The sequence below is a fragment of the Lontra canadensis genome, unplaced genomic scaffold (genome assembly GCF_010015895.1).
Source record: "Lontra canadensis isolate GAN:19392208 unplaced genomic scaffold, GSC_riverotter_1.0 scaffold103, whole genome shotgun sequence".
In the NCBI taxonomy this organism is placed as follows: domain Eukaryota; kingdom Metazoa; phylum Chordata; class Mammalia; order Carnivora; family Mustelidae; genus Lontra; species Lontra canadensis.
In genome coordinates this window covers 5950568-5967457 of record NW_022631097.1, presented here as the reverse complement: position 1 = coordinate 5967457, position 16890 = coordinate 5950568, and the positions used below count along the sequence as shown (strand labels likewise).

The following is a 16890-nucleotide window of genomic DNA, read 5'->3' as shown; positions in this document are numbered from 1 at the left end:
CAGGGCGCAACCCAGTACCGACACTGTTGTCTAAAACCAGCCAACAGAGAAGGGCCAAGAGGCAGCACCAGAAAAGCATGACCAAGCTCGGGGAGGGGCAGCTTGGGAGGGCAAGGGGAGGCGGGAGGCCAGAAGAGGGAGAGGAGGAGGACTTGTCTGTGTGGTCCCAGTCTGCACGAAGTTGGACCGCTAATAGGAAAGGTTCTAGACCAGGGAGTGGCAGGAATAGGGTTGTGCTTTGGAAACAGGCTCGGCTGTGTGGAGGGTGGAGCGAGGCAGGAAGGCACCACAGCAGGGAGACCAGTCAGGAGGACAGTAGGGCAAAGAAGCCACTGACCCCAGGAACGGTGCCGGTCTCGGGGCTGCAAAGATGGCCTGTTTCAGAGTCCTGGCACCCTGCTGCACATTGCAACAGAGAGGGGACAGGATGATGCGGAGAGGGTGTCTGAGGTACTGTGGCAACTTGTCACTGATGGGGGCGCGGGAAACTCCAAAGGAAGGCCTGGGCCTCAAGAGAAGATGGCCAGCTCGGCCCGAGATGTGCTGCGTACAGAGAGTCTGGGTGTGGGACACAGCTGGCTGGGAACATGCTCTTCTTTGCAAGGTGGACTTAGTGAATGCAGGAATCCAAGGCTGACTTGGGCAACCGTCAGGATTGCGAACTCTCCCCCACGCTCCTGACCCCACATTCACTGTGGCTTCTTCATGCTGCTCTGGTGCACCTGGGACTGGGCTGGATCCATGCCCTTTGCCCCAGCCAAGGGGGGCATACCTTGATGAGGTGACCCAGTGTGTGTGCTGTACGTATGCTTTAAGAGCACTGGGGGAAAACCCACATGTGTTAGAAGCTGAAACTTGGTATTCAGCTTCCATATTATGGGACAATATGGGGGTTACCACTGCCCGAACGTCTTCATCTGCTACAGATTTAATATGTACTCTTTCTCTTAAAACTCCAAGACACTTAATGATGAGAAAGCTGAAGTTCAGAGAAGTTAATAACCCAACCAAGGTTACACAGCTGAGTGAGTGGCAGGGCTCAGAGCCCTGCTCAGGTCTGTCTGTCTCAATGCCCTGTGCTCTTTCCTCCGCTTCATGACACAGTGATGGAAAAAATGCAGCTGGAAGTGAAATAAATCTTAACCAGGTGTTGGGAGCAGACATTTGCCACCTGGCCTGGAGAAGTTTGCTAAAATGATGCCATAATTTCCTATCCTTTTAGCTAATAAAAAACTAATAGATACTTTAGGGAGGAGAAGGGTGGGAAGGGGAAACAAAGGGAAGACAGAGAGACATGAGCTGACAACAGTCCAAACTAGAAGGAAAAACTATTCCTTCTGAACTGATACAAAGTCTACATTGGGGAAATAAGATATAATCAAGCTGGTGTGTCTCCTACTTTGAGGGTGGCTTGCATTTATCTTTGACTCAGCAATTAAACACTTTTGACCTGGGAGGTGTGACAACACCAAAAAGTTTTTAAACGTTATTTTATTTTATTTTATTTATTTTTAACATTTTATCTACTTATTTGTCAGACAGAGAGGGAGAACGTGAGCAAGAGAGCTTACAAGGAGGGGAACAGTGAGCAGAGGGAGAAGCAGGCTCCTTGCTGAGTGGGGAGCCTGCTTCGGGACTCCATCCCAGGACCTTGGGATCATGACCTAAGCCGAAGGCAAATGCTTAACCAACTGAGCCACCCAGGCATCCCTAAACGTTATTTTAAAGATCAAAGTATCTCTGTTTAAAGCTCAAAGCATAGTGGCTACTCACCTCAAAATGTATTGGGGCGTTTTTTTTGGTTGTTGTTTTTTAATTTAATTGGTTTTTAGAATAGCACCAGGTGAGTGCCACCTGGAATGGAGGAATGATCGTTGGTGTGTTTGAAAATGGTGTTGATATGTTTCAGGCTCTGGCCTCTATTTTTCCACTGATAACACTCCATTAGGATTCCCAGATGGCTGGCTTGGACCCGTGCCCCACCTATCTGCAACAGCGGTAGCCTTGATGACACAGGCGCTGCGTGAGCCCAGGCTATGGCACCCAGACACAGGAGTGAATCAAGTTTCCCTCCTGAATCCCCAAGAGGCAGACAGGCTGTCTAGATTACCCTGTGTGTGCCGGTTGGGCCCTGCGGTCACAGAGCCCATGTATTAGCATTCATGAGGACATTAAACCAAGTAAGAGATTCAGTGATCACTCACTACAAGGCAAAGACCAGTCACCCGGTTACCTTTACCAAGGGCACAGAGTAAACTATACTCCAGGGAAGCACTTAAGTGAAAGAGAATCCTACTGCCTTGCTGGTGAAAGCCAAGGGTAGCAACCAGAAGTCCTTGACCTTGAAACTGGAGAAAAATCAGCCGGGACCTACCCTCCCCCGTCCACCCCAACAACTGTGATGAACAGAAAGAAGTTCTAAAACAAAACAAGAGTCTCCTTGTGGTTTATTTGGATTAAGTATAACTAGAAAACTCAATGTTTTCATCAAATATATTCACCTTGCTTCCTGACTGCTGTAATACCCAGAATACCTGAATATCCTCTACTTTGCACTGAGGAAGAAAAACAATTTAAAGGGGGAAATTTTAGTTTGTTAACCTTACATGACATCCTGGACATTTAAAAAAATTATATTTGTAAAGGTAAGTGGCCACCGGTAGTTTTTCTTCCACCAGAGGAAAAATAAAGTCACATGAGTTACACTTTAGGAATAAAGAAGGAGAGGGAGAAAATACTACCAAAACATTGAAAGAAAGAATTCTTTCCTTAGCTCATTTTTTGAGACATGTGCAAGGTGCTGACATGCATGATAGATTCTATTCTGGACAGTAGGGATATCTCGGTCAAGTTTTTTGGGGAAGATGGCCTGGGGAAAGGTATTCTGAACAATATAAATATTAACAAGGGTCTAGTATTTGTGAGGTACACAGATCATACACCAAGAAAAGTGTTTCATCAGGAAAAGACAAAATAAAAGACAAAATGAAAACATTTCTGTTTGCCACCTGAAGCATTTTCTTTTTTCCCTGTACTTTCTTGATATCTCAATCATAGATCTCATCTTTTCCCTTTATCAGCTTTTATTCTCTAAGTCATGAGTACAGGCTTAATTGTGCATAAATGACACACGTTCATTTTGAAAGACAAAATTTACTAATGCAAAAGTGCAGGAGTATGCTAATGAAATTTTCATGTTTACCAAAATAATAGAAGAGTTTGGGGCTTTGACAAGATCAATAAAATGGTAAGTTGAAGTATTTTATTGAATGGGTAAAGGGCATAGGGGAACACTTAGAATTCCTAGCTACCGTCAAAATTGTAATTGCAAATTTGGCACGAAAGGGCTTTTTTTTTTTTTTTTTAAGATTAATGCATAAAAATTTTTGTTCTATTTCTTATGAGTACATTCCTGAGAAAAACTGCTCGAATATTTGCCGGTGACTTGGACCTAGGTTTTATGACTTGGCAGAGTGTACTGAAGGGGCCTTAAGGAAAGCTTTCAGCGTTGAGCTGCATAGCTGTCCGGTGGTTAGGGATGTCGAGGACACCTGGCAAGCAGAGGCACTGGAAGGCAGGGTCGGTGGGAGGACTAGCTCCCAGCCTTACTCATCTTTGTATGGGGAGGCGATGCTTATGTCCCACACATCTGTCCATCTGTGACTCTGTTAGCTCTGTTCTGAAGCCGTGAAGTAAGTGGTCCCCTCATGACAGGTTGAGTGGCTGCCAGCCTCTCTCTCAGCAGCGCTCCATGGCTACTCTTAACGTGGGCCTACGCAACGGGCTCCAGCTGCCCTGCACAGAGAATGCGGGCTCACCTTCCTCTCCTCCTCATCAGCTCACTGGGCTTTTGCAGTGCCAGTCAGCCAACAAATATTTACAGAGTGTTTACTATGCACCAGCCTAACAGCAAAAGAGAGATGCACGAGCCTACTGAAATATTAGATGGGGGTGGGATTAAGGAATGGGACATGTGAGGAGAGAGAGAAGCACTCAGGCTCCCTCCAGGAGGGTGTCTCTAAATCATTACAAGGAGGAAGGGAGCTGAAGGAACCTCTCTGCCCACCCCAGGCCCTGGGCCTACCCTCCTCCACCCCTTCCCCACCCCTCCCCAGTACCAGAGCTGCCCAGGAATCCTGGCAGGTGTGAAAGAAGCAAACAAAGGTGATAAAAGAACAGTTGTGAGGCCAAGCAGGACAAAATCAGAGCAGCCGGTCCCACTATCTAGTTTGCAAAGGACCACCCAGAAAATCTGGGAGCAATTAGGAGGGAGAAAAAAACAAACAGTGGTGGTGGTAGTGGTGGTGGTGGTGGCTGGGCGCTCCGAAGCTGATGGGAGGCAGAGATTACACAAGTGAGCAGGGCAGGACACTGGGACTAGAGGAGCCCCAGTCAGGAGGTGGGGGCGGGGCACACTCACGTTTCATGCACCGTGGGTACAACTACGAGGTTGCAAAATTGACAAAGCAATCAGAAAACAGATTTTAAAACGCAGAAGGTAAGAGACCACACTTAAACTGTAATTACCTTCCGATATTCACTGGAACATTGAAAAGTGAGTTGTGAACAGGATATGTGAGTTTTAAAAATTCCATTCTTTTTATCAACAGTGAGGAGGGCGCATATCCCCCCTGCCAAAGTGAAGGCTAGCAGCTGACACTCTGCATTCCAGCCACGGGTCAGGCAGTATGCCGCGTTCTGCGCATTGTTTCATGAGCCCCAGCCTTGCTTCCCCCACATACTACTCTTACAGCTGCGGATGAAGAGACCATCCCACTGTAGGAAAAAGCTTGTCCAAGGTCACATGGCTAAGCAGCAGCTGAACCAGAACTGAAACACGGGCTCTAGATCCCTTGGGGCGAATTGCACCAGGGCACACAATCCCACTGGGTACCCCCCACACAGGCTGCTCCCTCTGACAGAAGCACGCACTCATCACGTCTGTCTGCTCACCTCCTCCAAGCCCTGTTTTCCATCCCATGCCCCATGTGAAGCCCTTCACCTCTCAAGCCAGATGGCTTCCCAGCTTGCTGCCTCCTCTCAATGCCTCCCTGCTCCCCACCCCATGTCCAGCCCTATTAGCTGGCGGGGCCAGAACCAGACCCTGACCCACATCAGATCAAACATGGCAAAGCGCCTTCCTATGCCAGGTGAGGCACAAGGTTTTCCTGTCCAACGTTGCATAAAAGTTTTAGAATTTGGCTTTGAAATTCTCCTTTGACTTAGAAATTACCCATGATCTCTCAGCAGCTACTGTGTGTGAGTGAGCATTCTTGAGATCTAAGAGGACCTGGGAGTGGTTTTCAAAGAAGCCAAAACCCCGTATACTTAATAAACCTAAGTCGTTACTAAAATTGATCTGCATTTTGTAGAGTTTTAAGCCTTTATGAATTTCAATTTGCAGAGGCTTCTCCCTATTTTTAGAGCTTATGAACATTTTGCGGGGGGGTCCAAGAATTTTGTAAGTCCTTGAAAATCTAGTAGGTGCTAAGCACTATGCCTCAAGTATCTAACAGAGAGCGCCGGCCTTGGCCCTGGGCTGCCCGGTGTAATGGTTCTGTATAGACCCGCTTCAGGCCCTGCCGCTGTCCCCATACACTCATGGCTTTCGGTTATTAAAGACAGTGGGTTTTGTCCTGTTGACAGATTATTTTTTAGAGTGATGAGCACAGCTGCCATGTAATGGATGCTAATGGACTCGCTTATTAAAAAATGCCATAAACAAATGCAAAAACCACAACTTCAGCTATGGACTCGACCACCCCTCTCCTAAAACATCTGCAGTAATTTAAAGTGATATTCCTAATACTTCTCAAAATTCAGATTCTCTTAAAAAGAAATGTCTTTGTCTTCATTGCTTTGAAAGATGATATGAATAAACAGAATAAAACAAGACACACAGGAAGGGTCTCTAGAAGTGTTCAACTTGTAGGTTTCTGTTTCCCTGAAAGGTAGATACAGACTTCCTCCGAAGCATTTACAGGACAGCTGTACTCATAATCTTCCAGACATGCCACGTGTTTAAGACGGCGATGCTCAACTGTTCTTGGGTCCAGGTAGACTTGGTAGTATATGGGCTTTAACTAAATGCAATCTAATAACATTATAACAAAAATGATTAATCAAAAGCTTTTCTCATACCCAACTTAGAGACAGGGAGGAGGCGGCCGAGGTTCTACCACAAATAAGGGAAGGAAACGATAACATTTGTCTCTCTGAACTAGCCTGGACGTTCACATGATAGTTTTCTCAACCCAAGCAGAAAATCATAATTCATGAAAAGGAAAACAAAAAGGCCCAGGTATACTTGCCATGAACTATATATAACAAGATTGACACGAATAACGGGTGTCATTTGGCACACAAACCTTCGTGGTAGATACTCATCCTCTAGTCTAATAACTGGCCCTGGTTTCAAAAGGCCTAGCTTTTAAATACTCTTTGGTAATATAACTAAAACAGAACTTGTCCACCTCAGGGTAGTATTGCTACTATTTCTGTTTTCTACATGTGCATTGTTTTACCCGGACCCAATAAAAACCCCAGCTTTACCTGGGGACAGACTAGATTTCATGTGACCATCGAGAAAATGTAATTTAAATCTCCCTATGACGGTATTCTTAGAGAATAACCAAAACACTTAAAACATCAGTTCATGCTCACATGGAAAACTGAGAAGAGAAACAGAAAGCCAGGAAGGAAACGTAGGGAGAAGGGCCGGGAGGACTGGTGCTCCCCACACACTCGGTCGGAGCTGGCCCACCTCTTTCCATTACTGTCCCGAAGCATCGCCTTCCCCATCACTCTGGACTTCGTCTCCAGCTCCTGTACCTCCTCCAGCAATGTTTTTTTGCAGGTATGCTTGGCCCTGTGTCACAAGGAAAAGACAAAAAGCACATGACACATGAAACTTACACAGCTGTAGAGACGGTTGCTCCCTTTGGGGCCATCTCTGGATGCCCTTTGAGGCTGAGGCTGTGGCTTTAGACATCACAGAACACTCTTACTGTCCCTGTGTATGGCCACGGTTCTACTTTCATAACCTGGGAAGCATCCCAAGTTTTGAGGAACACACTTGGACCATGAACCTCCTAAGTTACCCCATATCCCTCAAAGAACACTGCTTGTTGCTGAAAGCCTGGGGATCTGGCTGAGGACCCCCACCATACAGACCAAAGATCCAGGCTCATGGATGTTCACGGGTCTATTTCTAAAGGGTTCACTGCAGGATCTGGGAACCCAGAGGATGCTTTAAATCCTTCCCCTCGTGGATATATGCAGGTCCCTTGGCCCCAGCCCCTGTGATCACAGAGCCCCAGGTGAGCAGTTTGTTCTCTTTTTAGCATGGAAAGAGACACGGTCACAGCAGGAATGGGATTTATAATGCTGGAGTTCACGCTCCTCAAGTCAAACCGTGCATCTGAAATTTAGGGTCAACACAAATATCCCGACACAGCTTTTCAACCCTTCTCTTGCAGAGACTTACCATTAGGGCCCATATTCGTGGGCCCCCAAGAGTAAATCAACTGAGGGAGTAATGACAACAAGCTGGCCTCTTGACCACAGCTGAAACCTCAGCCTGGTTCCGTTACGCCCCATGAACTGTAGGGATAGCTGCCTGCACCCTTTTTCTGGTTAAATGAAGAATACCTTACAAACGTTCAAATAAGCGGCTGATCTAGGGTCTCCCTAAAGTTGAGACTACACCCGGAGCTCCTGGTTGGAAAGGATACAGTTGAAGAAAGGCGGTTAGCTGGACACTGGTATGAGACGGGAAAAGAAAAACTCAAGAAGCAAAAAGCCTCCGAGCTTAGCAATACAGGGCAGTTTTCCTTGTTACGAAAAGCTTATCATTCATTTCAACGTGAACAGATGTGAAGACCCTGTTAAGGACCAGGACTCAAAGAAGATGAACAAACACGGAGCGTCTCTGCGAGGAAGGGAGAACCGTGGAACGGGAACATTCGGGAGATGGGAGCTGTTTCAGGGGAATCACATACGCCCGCCCACCCTCCACCTTCAAGGGAAGAAAGTCTGTTAAGATAATGCCCAGTCATCCCCCAACACTCCAAGTTAATCTATAATGGAGTATTAGCCTGAAGACACTGTATATGCGCCTGCCATTCCTTTCCTCCAAAGTAAACACGAGCACTCGGCCGCACAGGTTTTAACACATAATACCTTAATTACACCAAGCCGAGTCCAGGGACTCAGTAGTGATAACATTCCGCAGTTCAAAGCAGAGGCGGTGGAATTTTAATTTAAACAAGAAATGAGAAAACATTTAACGTTTTGCTGGAGACAGGCAAACATTTTACACTGTTCCGTATTACTGAATATGCTGCGTCCCCAACTTTCATCTCATGGGCTCACGGGGCTAGAATGGTACCAAGACAACCCGAGTCGCAAGCCACACTCTAGCCTGCTGGAGCCTCCAGGCCCCAGGAGGACATGCGTGCCGGTCCTGAGGCTGAGTGTGTGCTCGGTTTCAGGGCCCTCCTCGCTCCACCACTGTCCTCCCCTCTTTCCTCTGTCTTCCTCCCCACACAGAGCAAGCAGGGCTCCCCAACCTCTGGAACAGCCCTCAGAGTTCTCTTCTGGGCTGGGTGACAAGGGCATCATCAAGAAATAGGCTAGGGACAGGAAGGCTGGGCCAGTGGGTGCAGGGCCCTGGAAATCTATACCTTAGGCCAAGGGAGAGAGAATCTGGCCCACTGCATCGAAGCTGCTGGTGTGGGCTCATTCATAAAGTCACCTCAGAAGGAAATGATCACCAGGCACTGCGCATGTTCTCAGTGGGTGAAACTCATCTGTGTCCAAGAGTTACTCAACAATTTCTTAGTATTTCCACGAGGCGAGCTCCCACAGGCTAGCCTGGGAACTTGACCACTATTTGAGAACACTGGGTGGCGACGCTGGGGACGATTCTTTGAGTCCTTCTCTGTGTGGCACTGGGGTAGAAGCAATGTTAGCAGTGCAAAACCACTTTCTCAGCAGCCTTTATCTAATAAAGCCTTAATTAGATAAATGATCCCCCCTCATCAAAGTCCACATGTGAAAAGCCAGTCTTTGAGCATTAGCCACTGGCATGCAATTTAGGTCTCACCAGGAGCTGGGGTTTGGTTTGCTCAGCCACAGCTGTGACAGAGTGAGCCCCATTATCCATGAGCAGCTTATCCCCAGTGGCCCAGGGCTGCTCCATCTAACCCTCATCAAGAAACCAGATGACTACAGAAGGGGCAATGTGGGTCTGCTTGGCCACTGTCAGAGTTCAAGAGCATCCAGGAGCCTCCAGGGTAACTCCAGGTTAGGAAGGACTTTTAAAATAAGTGGATTGGCTCAGATTTTCATCTTTTTTTTTTTCCTGGAAGCTTTTTTCCTCAACTCTTTCTTTTGCATGGAAAAGTAGCAAGTCAGGAGACCTTAAATTCTAAATGTGGATAAAAATGTAAATACGGTGTGCTTCACATGAACTTATTGTAGGTAGAAAGTTTTTTTTTACAAAAATATCAAGACTCATTTGTATACAGAAATTTCGTATTACCTTTTATTTCCATTTAACTGCCTATCTGGGATTATAATAAGGAAATGAAGTCATGCTGGAATTGCTGAACGCATTGTGTGTTGACGGGTAAAGCATAAGAGATACAGTTAGATAAAAGGAGATTGGTTCCTGTGTTCAGTGGCCTTGAGATTTATATTATTTTTGTAAAGCAACTAACAGATTTCTCCTAAATGAGAATAAGTACACGGCAGCTTACCTAAGAATGCTGTCATGGGTAAACATTTTGGAAGTGTGTAAGCTAAAGGATATTAAGGTAGTTCTGGGCAATTTAAACTTCATGCTCCTCATAAAAATACTCATTAGCCAGGTATCACATATAATCAATCAATATTTCAGTAAAAGATGTGTTAGTTTGGTCCCTCGTGAAAATTATGGTTGACAGGATAAAAGAGTAGCTACTTTATGGTGTCCAAATCTGACTTAAGATAGTCTAGTAATGGATCTTCAAGCAGAAAGCTGACAGACTTCATGGAAAAAATGACTAAATTACCTCATGCTGAGTTTCTTTCTTTCTTCTTTTTTTTTTTTTCCTGACTCTGAAGAGTCTAGGTCCTAAAATGGGAGAGAGGGACTGGACAAAGTAAGGGGGAAAATGCAGAAAGAGAGCAGCTCACTTTGTTAAGCGCTTCTAGAAAGACACATGAAAAGGTGGGCCTGCGGGTCTGTTAGGATTTAAAAGCTCTTTCTAAGTAGTTAACCACTAAAATTCAAAATAAGACAAGAGGTCTGTAAGACTGGTTCAAGGCTGAAAAACAAACTGAGGATTTTGGAGGGGAGAGGGTGGGGCATTGGGTTAGCCTGGTGGTGGGTCTTATGGAGGGCATGTATTGCATGGAGCACTGGGTGGGGTGCATAAACAATGAAACTTGGAACACTGAAAAAATTAAAAAAAAAAAAATTGGTCCAAGGCAAGATGAGAAAACGTAACCGTCCTGTGAACTCAGCCCCATGTCGCTGTCATGGCACAGGCCCTTCACGGCCCTGGGATTCTGGTTCACTTCATTCAAACTCTCCATGGACGTCCAAGGAGAGCCAGAGCACATCGTGTTTCAATAAAGAATTGACAGTTGGAACCAAATGAAGAGTGGCTGTGGACAATCAGGTTCATGTTTTTGCTCAGTGTGCAGGAAGGGAAAACAGAACACATTCTGGGAAGCGGAAGTTCAGAAAGAGAAATCACAGGTCACCTGGGTGGCTCAGTGGGTTAAAGCCTCTGCCTTTGGCTCGGGTCATGATCCCAGGGTCCTGGGATCGAGCCCCACATCGGGCTCTCTGCTCGGCAGGGAGCCTGCTTCCTCCTCTCTCTCTCTCTGCCTGCCTCTCTGCCTATTTGTGATCTCTGTCTGTCAAATAAATAAATAAAATCTTTAAAAAACAAAAAAAGAAAGAAAGAAAGAAAGAAAGAGAAATCACAGTCCTGGACGGTGGCCTTGGCAGAGGTGAGCAACTCTGAGTCTGCTTCCACCTCCCAGAGAAGCCTCTGAAATTTACTGGACCCAACAACATCTATTTCAGGCTGGGAGTATAATATAAGATAAAACCTGGGCCCCATGATCTCAGGGAAAATTCCCAGATAAGCTGGCCAGATGCTTGTCTTTGAAGACAGTGGTGACTCTAATTTAGACATTAAATGTATATTAAAAATTAAGCATGTACTTTGGGCAAATACTGCCAGGGAGAGCCAATGTAGTCCATCCATTCTCCCTGGTTTCCCTAAATAAAACCAGACAAAAGTACATTTCTGTAAGTGCCTCCGGAATTGATTAGGAGTCTTCCCAGCTCAGCCCAAAGCTGCTAGAAAAGCCCACTGCTCTTGGGAAGGGCTCTTCTCTGGGCTTGTCCTGGGCAGGAGGCAGCAGGTAGGACAATGCCCAGGGTCTGCCACTGCTGGCCCCTGACCAGCACCTCCTTCGTAGTGCCTGGTCCCTTCTCCTACCTGGCTGGCAAACTTCTCGCAATAAGTGACTTGTACTCTTTCCATATGGTGGAGCTGGAGGCAGTGTCCTTGAATCTATCCTTGCTAAAATGTAAATGTTGGTAGTTTTATAATACTAGGGGAAACCAAAAACAAGTCCTGTTTGAAGGAATAATTTGCTTCATTGGTGATTGGTAAGTTTTACTTGGAATGGATTGGAAAAGATCCAGAAGACTGACAGGAGATAGAGACATTATAATCTGCAACCACTTTTTGAAAGAGTAGAAAGCTACTGCTGCTAAAGTCTCACTTGGCAAATACAGAGACTCAGTAAACATATTTTTTCGGGATGTTAATCAAGATAGTTGAATTAAAATAGTCTGAGAGTAATTCATAGTCACATTCCTATTCTCAATCGCTATAAATTGTAACGTGATCTGATATAGCCAGTATCATGTTGGATTTACCTAAAACTAACCTGTCATGTAAAATTGAAGAAATTTAGCAAGGTAATACAGCGTGCCACAACTGGGCTATGTGCTACAAGAACAAATAATAGAACTAGCATTTTGTTTCAGTGCATTTATTAGATTAAGAAAACATCTTTCCTGGCTACAATAATTTCATTTTGAAGGATTCCAATTCAGCTGTTTATAGAATACGGTTTTAGCAGATAAAAGGGAAGTATTGGTACATCAAGGCATTTAATAAATTAGAATTATTTAATTTTTGCTAATAGTTGCAAAACTTAGTGAAGAGAAAAAAAAAAGGCACCCCAAATATGTGCTATACAATTCTCTCTCTTCCTCACTCTCTCTGCATTATGCATCACTGGTTGTCAAGATAATGCCAAAATGAAGACTTTTTCAAAAAACACCCTTAACTGTCAGGCAAGAACAATTCTCATTGAGTGTGAGAGGACGGGGGGAGATAAAAATGAAATCTGATGTCTTTTCCTGGAAGGTTTGGATTAAAGTCTCAATTCTCTACCTCAAGGCCCCAAAATAATTATGCTTTGCCCAAAGTAAAACCAATCAAGGAGTCTCAATTTTCAGGGAAAGTTGGGAACTGTTTGTAGGAGGAATCAGCCTACCCCAAACAAAAATCAATATTATCTTTTTTGGAGTCTTCCATCTCTTTCTCGTGGATGAAATTAAAATTAACATTATCTTGGAACTTAGTTGCTTAGCTTACCTTGTACAGAAGATATTTTGGAAACAATGTATTCTGGAACATATAAGCAAAAACTGAGCATGAATTATTTCCTACTTAACCTACATTATAATTTCATCTTTGTGATTAATTCTCATAGACCTGTACACTGACACTCTAAATAAATCATATTTGAAGGAGTTCTACTGTGAATTATTGGAAAAATGAACAATACTTCATTCCAAGTTATTTTCTAATTTGAAATGACTTACATATAGACAATTTTCATTTAAACCTAGGATTTAAAGCAAGTTTATATTTGTGACTGCTTAGGCATTGATTTTTTATATAAGGAGAAATGAATTTTGAGTTATGCTTCCTAAACCTGATGGAATGAATCTGTACTTAGAAACCCTACTTTAAAATCATGTACAAGCTTCATACCTATTGACCTTTACACAGCCTGTCTTAGGACTCCTCTTTGTCTATATTCTCCTATCGAGGTGAAGCACAGGTTAAAAGAAAAAAAGAAAACCACAAGAAACCCAAACCCCCAACATCCTTTACACCTGTTGCTGGCAGGTAGCAGACGACCTGTTCCTTTAGAATATCCCACAGCATGAAATATCCTAAGGTTAGGGTTCATGACAGGAGACTGCAAGGACAGATGAGCAAGACTTCGGGTGACTACGTCACTCTTCACTTACGCTCTCCAGGCTACATCTTCCATTAAACACGCTGTGGGCACCAGAAATAATCCCAGCCAGAAGTGTGCAGAGCTCAGGACCATTGTCGCCTGCAAGAAACAGGAGTGACACATGTGTTAATACTTGTTCTTTCAAAAGCAGATGTAATTTAACCAATGTGAAACATTCCATGACACAAAAACGACAGACAGCATTAAATTCAACCACAGTGAAAACATACACCTAAGAAGGACGTCAAAGGGACCTTACGTAGTGAGTACCTATTGATCTCCATCAGCTCTTCTTTTATTTTATTTTAAAAAGTGTCACTGTCTCCCTCTGTCTATAAAGTGCTTTTATATAGAGGGTCTGGTCAGAATGTTGACATCAAAACCCTCTTTTAGAGAAAGCCAGAGCTAGACTCCTCTATCAGATGAACTTTACTGGGCTCCTCACATCTACTTGGCCTATCCATGAATTCATGTTCCTTCACTGCTCAGTCACTCATGGAAGCAGTACCTTAGTGCAAGACAAGGTGATTCTCAACACCCAGAAGAGGAAAAGGGGTGGTTATCATCTTTGCCCTCAAGGAAACTAAAGTTGTAAGTACACACACACTCTATTGTGTGGTATTATCTACAGATTATCCTTGACTTATGATGGGGTCACATCCTAATAAATCCAACATAAACTGAAAATATCCCAAGTCAAAAATGCATTTAACACACCTAAACTACTAGACATCATATAATTGGGCAAAGCCATCTATTACAAAATAGGCTTTTTGCCAGGGCCCCTGAATGGCTCAGTCAGTCAAGTGTCTGCCTTTGGCTCAGGTCATGAACCCAGTGTCCTGACCCATGTCAGGCTCCCTACTCAGCAGGTGTCTCCTTCTCCCTCTCCCTCTGCTATTCACCCTGCTCATTCTCTCTCAGATAAATAAATAAAATCTTTTTTAAAAAATAGTCTTTTGGGGGCACCTGGGTGGCTCAGTGGGTTAAGCCTCTGCCTTCGGCTCAGGTCATGATCTCAGGGTTCTGGGATCGAGCCCCGCATTGGGCTCTCTGCTCAGTGGGGAGCCTGCTTCCTCCTCTCTCTCTGCCTGCCTCTCTGCCTACTTGTGATCTCTATCTGTCAAATAAATAAATAAAATCTTAAAAAAAATAATCTTTTGTCCATTTTATAATATAGTACTGATGTGGAAGACTGCATGGAGATTCCTCAAAAAATTAAAAATAGAAATACCATACTGATCCAGTAATTTCACTACTGGGTATTTACCCAAAGAAAACAAAACACTAATTTGAAAGGTGTATGCACCCTTCTATTTATTTTAGCATTATTTACAATAGTCAAGAAATGGAAGCAACCTAAGTGTTCATCCATAGATGAGTGGAGAAAGAGGATATTGTGTGTATGTACACATGTACACAATTACTCACACACAAGAAATATTACGTGGCCATAAAAAGGAATGAGATTTTTGCCATTTCTGGGCCTAGAAGTTACGCTAAGTGAAATAAGATAGAGCAAAACCAAAGGCCGTAAGTGAAAGCTTACATGTGGAATCTAAAAGAACAAATGAACAAAGAAAAATAGAAAAAAAAAAAGATCCATAAATACAGAGAACAAATTGGTGGTTGCCAGAGGGGAGAGTGGGTGGGGGATGGGCAAAACAGTCTAAGGGGAGTGGAAGGAACGGACTTCCAGTGATGGAATGCCTAAGTCATGGGGATGAAGTGGACAGCATAGGGAATAGAGTCAATGCTATAGTAACAATGCAGTACAGTGACACAGGGTAGCTACACTATGAACAGCCTTGTCAAATCACCACCTTGTACACCTAAAAATAACGTAACGTGTGTCAACCATACTTCAATAAAAAAAGAAACAGAAAACAAGACTGATAATATAATAAAGTGTTGTGTATCTCATGTAATGTATCGAATACTGCACTGAAAGTGACTAACAGGTGGCTGTCTGGGTGCAGAACGGCTGTCAGTGTGTCGGTGATCTACCCTCATGGTGATGTGGCTGGCAGGGAGCGGCCAGCCCCCAGCATCACGAAAGAGGATTGTGCCATGTACTGCTAGCCCAGGAAGAGATCCAAATTCAAAATTCCAAGTATGGTTTCTACTGAATGCGTATCACTCTCACGCCATCATAAAGTAGAACGATCGTGAAGTTGAAAGTCCATCTGTCAGGGGCCATCTGGACACTAGACACCGTGGAATATGATATGGATCACGTTCACATTTAACGGGCCTTCAGAACACTACAAAGCTGGTAAGACTTCTTAAAGAAGATAGAATGTGAGATGTGTCCAGAAAGATAAACAGGATTTCAAGAGCTTAAGAGGGGAGGGGGGAGAGCAGTTCCAAGAGGAAGGCTGAAGGACAGGCACTGCCTTTGATGAGATTTACTTGTTCCTGGAATGCTGAGTCACAGTTTTGGGTGGAGGGTTTTAAGAAATAGAGTTGCAAGGCCAAGTTAACTGTCAGGCAAGGATTTGAAAAGAGAATTTAGGGCAGTAACAGAGGGAGGGATAACTTTGCACTGAAAGAAACAGGGGCTGGGGCTTCTAGAATCCTTGGAGTTCGGCTTCCAGTGAACACGGCCAGGAGCACGGAGCTGGCAAGCTGGCCTGGAAGAGTGGGCTACTTAGAAAGGGGACCAAAGTGACAGAACAGAACACTCTACATTCCTTGGTTTGCTTTTCTGGACACCTCACCATGTGGTTCTGCTGGAAAAGACAGGTTTTGCCAGAACTCATTACGAAGTGGTACAAAGCTTTCCAAGGGTAGGCGGGCAGTGGGGCTGAGGCACATGTAGGATGGGGGACACTTGAAGGGAGTTGGTAGGGCTGAAAATCAAAGGGGGCTCAGGGCAGCCCTCTTCAAGTGCAAAAGGGTGGGGTTCACCCTGATCCCAGTGTGGCATACAAGCTTCAACTCTTTCTCTGGTTTCTGTCTTCTGTTCTGGGGGTCCAGCCACACCCACCGAAGCCCTTGTTAGGCCATCTGACTGCACCTGAGCAGGGCTTCTGTCTCTGTGCTTGTCCCCATAGCTTCTCCGCCTGCACCCCAAAACCCATGCCTGACCATGCCCATCTTGTCTTTGAACTCTGGCATATAGCTCAGCGTGATACTCGAAACTTGACCACGATGACTCTGAAAAGCAATGAGGTCTGGGGCAGAGCCAAACTCTACCCTGGCATTGGACTTGCTTTCATTTTCTAAAACAAGAGTGCTGGTTTTCTGAAAGAGCCATTTTAAACCTCAAAACTATGTGAGTATATTGTGCCCCATGGATTGTATCTCACCAAGTTCATCCTAAGGAAATGAGAAAAGATCAGAAGTAGCAAGTGTAAGAATATCCACGTAGTGCTGCTATCAAAGAAAGAAAGAAAGAAACATCCAAGAACACGGCTTAAGCTATGGTGGTCCCTACACACAGTGGGCCTCTGTACAGCAACGAGAGTGGGAATCGTATTTGTCGACGTGGAGAAAGGTCATGTTATACCGCTAAGGAAACCTCCAGGGCCTGACACCTCTTACAACAGACCTATCACG

At 44.6% G+C, this 16890-nt stretch overlaps 1 protein-coding gene across 3 annotated transcripts in view; it reads right to left on the bottom strand.

Moving 5' to 3' along the window:
• The window catches only part of ATP8A2 (ATPase phospholipid transporting 8A2), a 587617-nt gene that overhangs the window by 37726 nt on the left and 533001 nt on the right, over positions 1 to 16890 (bottom strand). For all 3 annotated transcript variants that reach the window (XM_032838223.1, XM_032838221.1, XM_032838222.1), the window contains exons 34-35: positions 13340 to 13428; positions 6764 to 6868 (exon numbers count right to left, since the gene is read on the bottom strand). In XM_032838223.1, coding sequence (XP_032694114.1) covers positions 6764 to 6868; positions 13340 to 13428 — 194 coding nt within the window. The remainder of the gene's footprint in view (positions 1 to 6763; positions 6869 to 13339; positions 13429 to 16890) is intronic.